The sequence below is a fragment of the Limulus polyphemus genome, unplaced genomic scaffold (genome assembly GCF_000517525.1).
Source record: "Limulus polyphemus unplaced genomic scaffold, Limulus_polyphemus-2.1.2 Scaffold2827, whole genome shotgun sequence".
Classification (NCBI taxonomy): domain Eukaryota; kingdom Metazoa; phylum Arthropoda; class Merostomata; order Xiphosura; family Limulidae; genus Limulus; species Limulus polyphemus.
In genome coordinates this window covers 62,045-75,739 of record NW_013668437.1, presented here as the reverse complement: position 1 = coordinate 75,739, position 13,695 = coordinate 62,045, and the positions used below count along the sequence as shown (strand labels likewise).

The 13,695-nt window shown below is 31.5% G+C and overlaps 1 protein-coding gene across 3 annotated transcripts in view; it reads right to left on the bottom strand.

The window, feature by feature from the left end:
• The window catches only part of LOC106468005 (histone acetyltransferase KAT6A-like), a 100,216-nt gene that overhangs the window by 73,980 nt on the left and 12,541 nt on the right, over positions 1-13,695 (bottom strand). For 2 of the 3 annotated variants that reach the window (XM_013928400.2, XM_022396280.1), the window contains exons 2-3: positions 12,528-12,993; positions 11,698-12,090 (exon numbers count right to left, since the gene is read on the bottom strand). In XM_013928400.2, coding sequence (XP_013783854.1) covers positions 11,698-12,090; positions 12,528-12,788 — 654 coding nt within the window. In that variant the 5' untranslated portion in view covers positions 12,789-12,993. Of the gene's footprint in view, positions 1-3,397; positions 3,413-11,697; positions 12,091-12,527; positions 12,994-13,695 lie in introns of those variants that run through there. The other variant, XM_022396282.1, reaches the window with a different exon arrangement.

Genomic DNA, 13,695 nt, shown 5'->3' with positions numbered 1-13,695 from the left:
ACAGGGGATCGGTATTTTCCGACACATATCGACCTACTCGGATGCGGTTAACAATCCTTCGATTATAGGACCATGCCGTGAGGGGATGAAACCACCACCAGAAACAGTGACAGGGGATCGACATGAAAAATCCCTGTAAAAGAATGTTGTATTTTCATACTTTATTCAATATAACATATATGTATATGGCTTCCATGTCGTGTGGCTGAAGTAACACCACTCTGCCGGGTAGGTGTAGCCTCTCATTAAATCTCCATTACCGAAGAAATCATCATGCATACGGGATTTTTTGTTTCAGTCTTCAGGTTGGTGCTACTAGTGTTTCTATTAAACATAATATTCTAAACTAGTGTTTGTAGAATTTATATTAAACTTTATAATATTATATTATTTTCAATGTAACTTCAGGTTAAAGGTTTCTAGAGGAGGGGAGGGGCGATAAACACTGTGTTGATTAAAAAGATTTGGAAATTAGAAAAAATTGGGCTGCAGAATACAAGAAATACAATACTCAAAAAGTAATATTCTATGAGGTTTATGATATGTAAATATTTAAATTTATAGCTAACACACATACAAACTTTGGATTGTGCAGACATGTATTATTACAACAGAAAAACAAAAACATTAAAATAAAAAAATAACATGGTTCTTGAAGTGAATAAATGTTCGATTTTCTCTACCGTGCCACACAGTTCACTACACTACACAAGTTCAAAAACAACACACACACGATTACTACTTTAACTTATGTGTAGTAAGACTAGATTAGATAAGGAAACCGCACAGTAATCGTTTCTGATATGATAGTTGAACATTTTTGCTAATTAATATCTTGGGTAAAATATTAAAATCTGATTACAGAACAAGCACGCATTTACAAAAACTTAAGACTCAATTTCATTTAGGTCACAAGAGCATCGAAATAAGTCCCTTTAGGCAACTTTTGGGCATTAACTTAGTTCTAAGAGTACTTCGAAGTCTGTAAATATTATCTTATAGTGTTTCTTAGTTCTAACGAAATTTTTTAGGTGTCGGAAAAATGTTTTATTTTGATATTACCATGTTCAATATCTAAATTATAACCGAATTTACGAACACGACACCTTGCTATACTTCACGAAACACCTCGAGGGCCTAATTTTGAAAATTAAACGTACTCCCAGATAATGCAATCTGCATGGTTGAAATTAATCTTCTGAATTGCACTCTGGCGAGCTATGGAAATATAGAAGAATTTAAATATATCGTGGTATAACCTGAAAATACAAAAATTGATTCAAAGAGTTATATGAAACTGATATGGCTAGTGTTCCTATGAAGATAAATTGACGAGTTTCATAACTCTTGCAATTCTTTTTTTAACTGTTCTTGTTTATACTTTCATTTCAGTTTATGTCAAATGTCATGCAAGTGCCAATACAGGATGCATAATACATTACACAAATTACTATGCATTAGAAAAACGCATATAGTTGTGACCTGATTATATTACGAACGTTTGTTTTACTTTATGCACATTGATATAACGTTTAATCAAAACTTATATAAGGTTACTTATTCCCTAACAACTTTCAAATTCAGAATTTTATTGCACGCTCCTAACACAAAAAAAAACATGTATTGCGCATCCATAGACGTTCTTATAACTGTATTAAAGTATTATATCCAATTCATAAACGTAATTCATCATATGTCAGTTACATGATTATATGTAAAATAAAAGCGTTCCCACCAACAGCAGTGTGTGATTTTTAATCATAATTCTCATCAACCCCAAAATGAAGTCTCTGAAGTATATTCGTGTTTTCTACATTCATATATTCACAACTTATGAATTTAGTATAAAAAACAAAACCTTCGAATACGTTTTCTATTTTCAGTTATACATTCTCTGTTCCACACAAGTGTATCTTTATACTGCACAGACCATGACAATGTACGAGTTTGTATTCACTTCTAAGTGGGATGGCGCAACAGTTGAGTAATTACACTAGAGATCACGAAATATTACAGGCTCATACACAGGTCTTCCAAACATCACCATCTTATTTTCCAGTCTCCCACGAACCAGAACTTTTCTCCCCTATTTCCCACCTCCCCATTCCCAACCCGACCGACTAGCTGCGTGCGCCAGTACTAGTACCGGTACGAGGTTTATCAACACCGTCAAGGTCAAAAGGACTTGCAAATCATCAGCCTCTGGAATAGTCGGCATGAGCCAGGAGGCCAAGAACAACAACTAAAAAAAAAGTAATAAAAATACTACGCATTCGTAACCACTAAAACCCAGCTGTAGAAAGATGTGAAATACATCTAAAAATTACCAGTTCTCACTCAGCACATAGTTACCAGTTAGCTAATATTAGTCGATCAGAAATAAAAGATTCCAACTAATGAACTGTATAAAGTTGAGTTACAAAGTGCTTTATGGTAACTTAATAACTAGGTTATTTCTTACGTTATTAAACAAAATGAAAAGCTTGCGCCGATAAAGCTAACAAAATATTCGACTTTTAAGATAGAACTTGCTTCATACATCTATTAAAACGAGTTTAGTTATCAAGCAATTTTGAAGCAATGCATTTCATACAAACGAGTGATCAAGGTTAGTTCTTTTGTTACACAGTATCTCTATACGAGGTTGACTGATCGAGCGCCTTTTCAAAGCAAGCAAAATCGTATACAATGCAAACACTACTACACAATATATACGAGCACTCAAATATTAATCCTGGTATAGCAATGGGGGGGCCGTGGTAACAAAATGTAGACTGGGAAAATAACCCTAAGAGAAACAATAAATTTATTTCACTGTCAATATATTTTGAATAATTTACGATGAGCTAAAATAGCTAACAGGTCCCACTTACAACTTTAGTTGTATTAGTAAAAGTCAAGATACATTAAGATTATAAATAAAAATATCAACTAAAACTTTTGTCTTGTATAATACTAATTACATGTCGACCATCGAAATTTTCCTCCTATAACAAAACTAAATGGTAAGATTTGTTTTAGAAAAAAAAATCTTAAATATACATCAATTTTAAAGGCGACTGATGGTTCAATTGAAAGAAACAAAACCTCTAATTAAACTCAGTACATGATTATGAGTTCATCTCTGGTTTATCATGACCAGAACCTAACGTGTCTTAACTGCGTATTGCTAGCTCGCTTACGAAAGTTTTGCTTATTTCGTTTAAAAAGCCAATTTGTTTCTTAAGTGAGAGTCTAAAGCCATGTATTTTGTTTTCTTTTTAACTTAAGAGCTGAGCATGACTCGTAGTATACATCAACAATTCTGATGGCGTTTGAAGGTTGTGGTTGTTTAATTTTAACCATACTTCATTTATTCTGCTGCCACCTAGTTGCAAAAAAATAAAAAAATACTGACCTTGATTTATGATTCTTTGAAATCTTGTAGCTAATCAACTAACCAAGTCTCGTAGCATGTTTTAAAGTCGTCCTTTCACTAACACGCACGCCCTCGGAAACTAGTAACTCAATTTAATTGTCGTGGTTACGCCAATGGAACTGACATACCAAATCAAACTAAATAGGTAACTATACGTCTGACCTTCAGAAGTAAAAACCACGGTTTGCAAACATATTCAATTGATAAAAATTACTTTAAGGTGTTTCATATCATATTTCGTCATATTCACATGTTTCGATGTGAATATTTTGTTGTTCGCCGTATGATAATTACCGGTCGAAAATACTAATTTGTTGAATTTCGCGCAGAGCAACTCGAGGGTTATCTGCGACAGTCGTCTCTAATTATGAAGTGATACAAGAGAGAGAGTAGCTAGTCAACATTGAGTACACAGGTTTTAACGGTAAAAGTTTTTTATATTTAAATCAACAGTCAACAATGTATTTAGAGAACTGATAGTGGTTACTTAACATGTAAATATCTATACAGGTTAAGAATGATTGCAGTGAACGAAACGTCGTACCTGTTTAAATAAAAATTCTTCCTTACTATAAAAGCTGTAACTTGTAAAATACTTATATCAGTAGGTAAACTCAAACAAAACATCTCAAAATCTACCCAAGACAGGCATAAATTAAACAAACGAAATTATGGCAATGTACATCAACCATGACACCATTAATCATAACTGCATACGTAAAATGTTTCTATAATTATCTTAAGCTAATTCATACATATAAAGTTTTATACAATATGTTCAACGTGTAAACACTACTTCAGAATACACGATAAAGTGTTCAGTAACGCCAAAATACCAGAAACGTATACACTAATGTATAAAATGTATCGTGTAACAAGATGTGAAAACAAAATATATTTGTACTTGCACAAAAATGCAAAACATTTTGTTATATATGTATGGTGTTTTTGAATTGTTTTTTACTCATTACAACAAACCGATATTTATACAGCTTTGACGAATATACAGCATTGATGCTACTAATTCATTCTTCTGAGTTATTCAGCAGAAAAGTTGTTTAAAATACTATAAAAATATCAAGTTCAATCTAAAATTATGTTCACTACTTATCACTGAGTTACATCTTTTATTTTTGTTTATTTATGATAAACCTATTAAGGTTATCAGCCGCCGTCCCTAATTTTGAACTTCCGACAGGAAAGAAGGCAAACAGCCGGCAACACCCACCGCTAACTCTTCGAGTATCTTAACTGACAAACAGTGAGATCCCGCGACCCACAGGTTGTGGAACTAATGTCCCCTTACCACAAGACCATGCTATGCTGAATTATATGGGTCTCAGGAAATTCCACCCATCATCAGTATCAATGATTGGGTCTTCGTGTTTACAAACAGCTTGTTTGCTAAATAGATAGTAGCACCAATGCTACATATCCCTCAAATCCCATATAAATAAGGTTCACTGTGGTTAGTAAAATACAACTCAAAACGCCATACATATAATATAAACTCTGAAACTCTATGAAGCCTCGTCATTTTCTTTCTGTTTGCTCTTATCTAGGGTTACTGGTTATGGGTGAATTCCCTGAAACTTGTATAAACCAATGGCAAGTGGTGAATCGAATGATAGAATGGCTTCACATTTATTTTTAGTACTGAGTTTGTGCCGTTATATTGTCAAAACATAAATCATATATAAAGGTATGATTATGTATGCATATATCCAAACCATAGGAAGTGCGAATGATTCTAGTAATTTTAAAGCGGTATTACATCACGAAAACTGTATTCAGAAACGAAAACCTCTAATTACACGCACCAATGTCCATGAATCATAAGTACTAGTACTATAACTATGACGAAATGGAAAGCCAAACAGGCCAGTTTGAGGGTTTTATATTTCACCATATTTTATAGATTAATGTAAAGCACTTATACCGCTTAAGTGGTTACATTTGTTTATTAACACTAACAATTGATTAACCCTAAATAGATATAAAATACAGCATCAATGCTCTTGAAGGAAAAATAAAAAACAAGGGAAAACAAAAAAAACAACAACAAGAAATTAAGCTGTAAAACAGTGCTAGTAAAGTTAAGTTTGCATGTGACTTCTCAGATATTAATTATCCTTCAGCTTTGCACAATGCTCCTTCGGGTTTGGTAGGGTAACAATAAAAAAAAGTAGGAGGACTTGACTAGTTTCCTTTTTTTTCTTTGGTAATGTGTTCGCGTGCATACGAGTATAAAATTTTCAATCCCACCTGTTTACTTCTAGAAGCAATTACTACTTAATCACACTGCAATAACAAACAACTGTCAATATCTGCATTAGACTTGTACGGTGTACATTGTGCAACTGACGGCAACTTTTTTCACCTCGTGTACTGAAAGTGAAGCGCCTAGATATAATCTTGCTGAAATGATAAACTTTCAAGTCTGTCTGCGAGAAATGTATCGGGAAATGAGGAAAAATTGCGAAGAGAGTATCAGTTATCTTCTTTGCGGCTGAGATAACGTCAAAAACCAAGAAATACATTCTATCGATTTTGGAGATCTATAACAACTGCGAAGAGATTACGATGAGCTGTTCTTGACAGGAATTAAATGAATATGGACTAAACGCTTGGTGAACATGAACAAGGTGTCCAAGACAATAAACAAAAAAAAAAAACTACAAGATGGAAATACATTCAAATTCTTGGCAAGTGAAAATTTTTTCGCTTTGAAATGGTTTCATATTCTATACCACCTTTTTAACATTTAGCTTTGTTGTTTCACTGCTACTTATCCCATGGCAACAAACACATCACGTAGCTACACAGAAGCTGCCACTCTCTCCAAGTAGAATTCCACTGATAAACATAGTTCTTTCCTCATTAACTTTCACATTTCCAACCAACTTGTTATTAAAACACTAGTAGTCATACCGATACAACCAGAAATTTAAACTATGTCTTCTGTAGGTAAAACACAACCTTTTTAACATGTATATGGCAAATGTATAAATTTTCCAATCATCGAGTCAAACTTTTAAAGAAAAACAACAACATACAAGCGACTACGTGGAAAAAGAAGTTCCATTCCATGACACTGATTAATTAATGTAATAAGCGCGGGTATAACAAGTATTAAAGGATCACAGATATTTAAGTAGGTCGCTGTCTTAACTTCCCACTGGCTGTTTCTTTCTAGTTAAACCGATTATAAGTAACGCCATGTGCTCACTGTGCGACAATAAAATAGCGAGAGAAGGCTCGTAATAGATCAAATAGAGCGGAATATACTTGTGACAGATTGAGCAATTACTAGTAAAATTCAGTATTCAGGCGTAAAATCAAAGAATAATGGACTTTTCAACGGTATTATCTGTCTATATACTTGTGATGTTAATGTAGCACAACTAGTAATAAGATGTAATTAACATTCAAATGCATCTCACACACCCACACAACAGCCTTTTTTTCAGATATTTAGTTTTTTATATATTTTTTTGAGGTAAATCCAGCAAAGTAACAGATTAGCAGTATAATTATGCGATTAATTTGTATTGAATGCAGAGAAGCATACGAATATTTTTACCTTACAAACTTTCATACCTAGTAACACATACGGTGACACAGTTAAGTATAAGTTGGTTTCTGCAGTCACATGTGAAATAATATACACATGTATGCCATAATTTTCAACATCAATGAGAAACATTCGCACAAATACAAAGCATTTGTTTAACTTTGTTTTTAAGTTCATAATATGATTTATTTTTATTTTCTACAGATGCTTTCAATCTTAGCATGTGAACTAAATTCCAAAAGTGTAAAATAGAAGGACTTTGAAATTTAAAGGTGCACTATCTTTATTAACACAATCGTGTCATAGTTGAATTCCAACAACAACACAATTATGAGCATAGTAAATTTCGTTCTTGCGAACTCAATAATATATTAAAACAAATTCAACAGTTTCTATAAGTAATTGATATTTAAAAACAAGTTTTAGGTTTGTTTTATTTTATCTTGGAAAATAAACTGCATCAAAAGAAATACTGATATCACACGCAGGTATAAATAAATGTACATTCAATAATCACGGTACAATTTCTTCACCTTTCACGTGAAAAGTGTTTGCAATTCTGAAGAATAAAAAAAAAATTAATTTTTCATGATAATAACTTAAGTGCATTACCTTCATGTAACACACTGAAAGAGAACAACCATTTGCAGCTGTTTTTCTTTTTACCCCTTTTTTATAATAATACAGTACACGCGATGTTATATTTTAAAATTATTTGGAACAATTTTTGGAATTCTTAAAGCTATTTTTAGCTATTTTGTAAAGATAACGTATTTTATATAGTAACATCATACTGGCGTTCCTCTGTCATATTCATTCTTAAGAATCGCCCTCTAAATATATATATGTGCAAATTCGAACATTACACATTACGTATACGTACATTTAGCTTAATTATCTATTTCTGTCCAAACAAACCAATACAAGTCACAATAATATAATAATTGAAGACATGATCAACATTTCAACAAACTCATCGTATACTGAAGTCACTGTTGTTAAAACTGCTGTAGCGTTTAAATAAGTAAAAGTGTAACGACGCCTTATCTTTTTATGTAGATATTGAAAAACATTTTCATAATAAAAGCGATAATTTTATCTGAGGCTTCAACTACAATAGGCAATAGTGATATAAAGAAATGTTAACATATAAACTTTGTATGAATTTATTATCATATATTTCATAGCTTTGTTTCTTGATATACAAAAACTGAAACCAGGAGGTTTTAATTTGTGTGTATAGATATGTATATATATTAAATCTTGCAATATTAACAAGATACATTTCAAGTTCAAAAATGCCCTCCCCTCCCCCCTTGAATTTCTTCAAAGCAGTATATCTTAAAACACAAGATCGTTGGTAGTCTCACCTCCTACCCCAGTAAAATACCTCTGAAAACCAGTCTGACTAGATGCCAACACGCCAATGTACGAGAAGGGAAAAGTGTATTTAAAAAACTGAAACTTAACTACTGACCTAGCTTGAAATATAACCTTAAACCACATCTACAAAACGTTAAAGACATGGGTGTGTCTGCTAACGCTTAGAAACTTAAAGATGCAACATTTGTCAAAAAAAAAAAAAACAGTTACACACTTCAAATAATGTAAAAAAAAAAAATGTTTGTTAATATTTGTTCTTTGAGCTAGTTTAAGCCGAAGTTTTCGTTCATTAAAAATATCAAATATAACAGGTTTCTCTATCACATGATTACTATTTTTGTTAAACGAATTTTGCTGGTTGTTCTTCAACTATGTGAACTTAAAGTCAATTTACAACTCTAAATCTGCATAATAATCCTACTCTCTTAATAAAGTGTGAACAAGAAAAGAAAAACACCCACACCAGTTAAAAATTCCTATTATCGCAATATGTTTACAAATTGCTAAGTTTGAAATTTTGATTTTGGTGAGAGTGAAAATATTCTGTGGGTTTTTCCGTTGCGCAAATTTAAAAATGCTAAAATCACAATGTTTTTCGCAACCGTTAAAGAAAGAAGATAAAAAACATGGGTAGGGGAAAATTGTTCAACAGCATGTGGCAGATGGCAAACTAAAGCCCGCCTGCCAATATACACACGATACCAAAGCTATAACAAACACACACACACCAGGCTCAGAGGGTCATGCTGAACGAACACCAGCGTAGCGGTAGTTTAAACTATGAAGAACGTTTTAATCTTTCGTGCTTACACAGCTGGTGAGCAAAAAACTACACATAATATCTCATTATCAACATCCCTATTTACACTTCACTTAAAAATATATAATGTTCTGCAAAAGGAAGAATCAAAGCCAGACATTGTTGATACTGTATAACTGACTTGTTTAATCACACTTCCGCGGTTCTACAAATCCAGTAACCAAACAAGTCACAAAATTATACCTATCAGTAGCTTGATCTAATTACTTTTCCTGTATCATCTTGTAAACAACGCGCCATTGTCACATCATCATAGTTATCTATAATAGCTGATTTCAGCAGATATTTAAAATTTTCTTTTATATATAAAAAACCCACTTTTATATAAAATATAATTTGAAAGGAACAGTAATGTGCGAGTGTTTTAAAAATGAAAAACCAACTGTACACTTCAAAAATATACAAATCTGTAAGATATCTATGAAACACGATATTTAAGTATGATTATTCTAAGCAGATACAATTACGGTAAACATTTTTTTCTTACTACTACAAAAATTTAGTATAAACTATCCACACAAACGAAATTATTACAATTGTTAATAAACTCGTATATCAATTTTATTCAATTTTCTTTAATAGAGATTATATCTTGAGCAAAACATTACTTAAAAATTCAAAAACACAACGAATTTTGTATTAATGTTTCTAATTTATGATGTTTAATCTGTGTGTCCTCTTTTCTAAGTTACATTGTATTACTCATACATTTCATTTGCGTGAAATTATATTTAGATTAAATATTGGTGAACATAATTATCACAGAAACACTGGATAAAATATTCACTATCTTAATCATTTTTCAAACTTTTTCATTAAAAAACTGCAAAGCAATCTAAACATAGGTACGTTAAAAAATACAATGCCTTGTTGATTATTAATAATGTATACAAATTATATGTATTCAAAACCATAATCATTCATCCAATGATGCTTATTCTCTTATAATCTTATTTTCCCAAAGGCTGGTTAGAATAAAAATGCTTTTATTATGTTTTATTATAAAATTTTACTTTTATAAATTACTAAAATAATTAAAGCTATATTAGGATGACTGGGATGATCAAAATTACCTATTACCAGAACTTCAGTCATTTTTGTTACAATTCTAAGTACCTCTAAGTTACTTAAACAGAACATAACCATAAAAAACGTTAAGCTTCCTAAATATGAGAAAGAGAGCTAACAATTTATGTTATAGCTAGACGACTTCAACTTGACAATGATCAATTGAAAAGACTTGGCTAGACCAGTGTGGTCTAACTGACAACCCACAGGCCACACTTGTAGGCCTCTCAGTGGCCCACTACAAAAATAAACGTTCTTTTTTTTTTTAAATATAGAGCAAATAGTTGTTTCATAAACCAAATAGTTAAATATATTTAAATAATTTATATTTGACTAATAATAATAAGTGTAAATTCCTATACTCATCAATAACATTTTATTGAAGAAATTATTACTTTGTATGCCATAGCAGAGATTTTATAATGTAAAGTCTGATAATGCTGATAATGAAGTCTTAATTATCCCCTGCACATCAAAAATTATTATACCTCCACAGTCTGTAGTTATTATGGTAATAACATGATTAAAGTATAGGAAATTTTACAGCAATGTTTATGGTTAAAAATATAGGTTTATCTTCAAATATGCAAGTTTTGTACTAAAATAAAGGAAATAAAAGATAAGAACGAAAACATTTTATAGGTTGTAAATATTTCACTGGAAGGCACTGCATTAGGTTCCATGACTGCATTTATTCAGCTTGCACACTCCTCATGAATAGCATGTTAAAGTTTATGCATTAAATAAATCATTCACAAATAAAAGTCACATTCCAGTAAGCCACACAAATAATAAACTACAACCTTCCAATGTTTTTATCCTCTGCAGTTTAGCTCTCCTTAAGTAAAAAGTTGGAATGTGATGGGCTAGATCACCACTTTAAGAATTTAAAAATACAATATTGTTTAGGTTTTTTTATATATCACCTTCAAAATTTCTATAACACTCCTTGTGAATAACTTTCTTGGTTATAAATTTAAATGTCTGAATTTAAACACACATGTTAATTTTATACTAAAACTATATTTTTATGGCATACTTTACGCAGGGTAATAGGATTTTTTTTCTCCTTAAATAGGATTTTATTTTTCTCCTGTTTTCTGAACTTTATTTAAACTTTTACTTAGTTTTGCATTAAATGCTTCAAATTCAAATTATTCAATAAATTTGCAATTTCTAAAATAAACTACTTTATTTAATTAATTTTGCACATGACAAAATTATTCAGCAATAAATCATGTTTCTAATACAATGTATTGCATTAGATATATATTTCAAGTAAGTCTTCAGCTCCACATTTTAGTACTAACTGATTTTATGTAACAGATTACAGGGACTATTTTTTTAACATGGCTGATACAACAGTGGTTTTTCAGTTTTGTCATAGAAGTTCAGCCTTCTAAAGAAACAAAGCATCTGAATTATTTTACTTACCTTATGTAATGAATTTTCTAATGAAAAGTTCTTGATACTTCTGCTACCAGAAGCACTTCCAAGCAAGTCAACATCTGACACACCTGTTCCTCCTACTCTTCCAACCTTGTAGAATCGACCTTCTTGAAGAAGCCGACCACTAGCCACAGCTCGTTTGGCAGCAAACCTGAGCTGTTTACTGAGGTCCAAACAAGAAGAGATATCAACAGTGTATGTTTGCTTTACATATTTTTCTATGGACCTTAATGTTGAACCTTCAGAATCTCCCAGATCTCTGATTACTTTCTGCAACAGCTTCACCAGATCTGTTGCTTCTGTTATCCTTACAGAAGGAGTTTTCACCTGAGATAGTCCTGATGGGTCTTTATAGGAACACAATCCTTTATTGTACACCTAAATAATAAAATTAAGTTTCTGAATTAAGAAAAACATTCAATATCAATGAAAAATTTAATAAAAAATATATTACTCATGAACAAATGCTGTAAGAAAGATAACTAATATTATTTAATTTCCACTAAAACAAGCTTCCTTATCATCCACTTCCCTTTTAAAACAACTTACTGACAGTTTTAGCAATAAAAACCAGACTAGGCAACCAAATCAAAAACTTGACTTGCATAATCCCAAATTTCCAACAAGTGCATTAAATTTGCTTGAAAATACTGTATTGTACACACATCTTTACTGTTTTATTACTTAGCTTTATCATTTTTATTGGACTATTCTATCAGTACCACACAAAACATGAGTACATGTACATTCCTTCACAAGTCTAAAATTATCATAATCTCTGAAACCAAATATAAAAACTAAAACCTTGCATTTACCTTCAGCACTGTGCCCTCAACAACAGCTAATTCCAACTGTTCCACAATAAAGTCCTTGCTTACTTTATTGCTCTGTCGAACAGCACTACAAATTCGGTCAATAGAAGGCCTTTGTTTCTGGTGCTTGATTTTATTAATGGCTTCCAGGATCCACTTTGTACAAGTTGGGTTTGCCTGTGCATGCCTAACTTTACCAATGGTCCCCATTTCTTCCAAAGTACCCTCATTTGTGCCATCACCTGTTTCTTCTGTGTCCTTCATGGTGTACAGCAAGTAAAAATCACCCTTCCAAGAACCATTTTTTGTGTACTAACATAATTTATTAGCTCTCTCAAGTCACTATTTCAATTAGGCCTCTCTTTCAGCCAACATCCATGTTACAGATTATAAATGTTTTTATCACACATTCTGCACAATTAGCTTTAAGGGTGCACTTTTTCAAGTCTCACATTACCAAGTTGATTTCCTGAAACAATAAAAAAACAAAAGAATGAGTTATCTCAAAAATCATTAAACCTACTGCCTTTGTCAAATCCTATAATTATACTGAAAGTGAACTATTCAAGCTTACATTTCATTCCACCCCAATATAAAAATACCATTTTCTCCAAAGTGAAACATTCTTAATGTGTAAAACTTAAAATCATTTCTTAACTTTTGTCAAATATGAGACAGTAAGAACAGTATGAAATGTCAGTAACAGTATTCAAGCAATATTAAATTTAAATACACAAAAAATGAAAATATTTAAATCTGTTTAAGGTCAATGGGGCCAACAAGCAAAACAGCAAACATTTATGTTTTGCCCAGAAGGTGTTATATAAAAAATATATTTTTGTATATGCATATAAGATTATGAAATGCCAATTTAGCATGTTTGACAACAAACTATAAGAGAGTTTAATATATACTATGATTTTATTTGAATATTTTTTACTTAAAGTATTATTTCTGAAAACAAAAGAAAAAATATTAAATCTACTACTGAAAAAAGTAAAAAAAAAGCTAAAATTTTCTTTTCATTTACCATAGTACCAAATAAACAGTTTTGAGTGTTTGAACTAGTTTTTGACAGAAAAATATCTTCATACGGTATTTCATTAAAATAACTAAGTAATACAAGATGTGGGGGGGGGGGTAGGGGTATAGAGTTAATTAAGTCGATAGT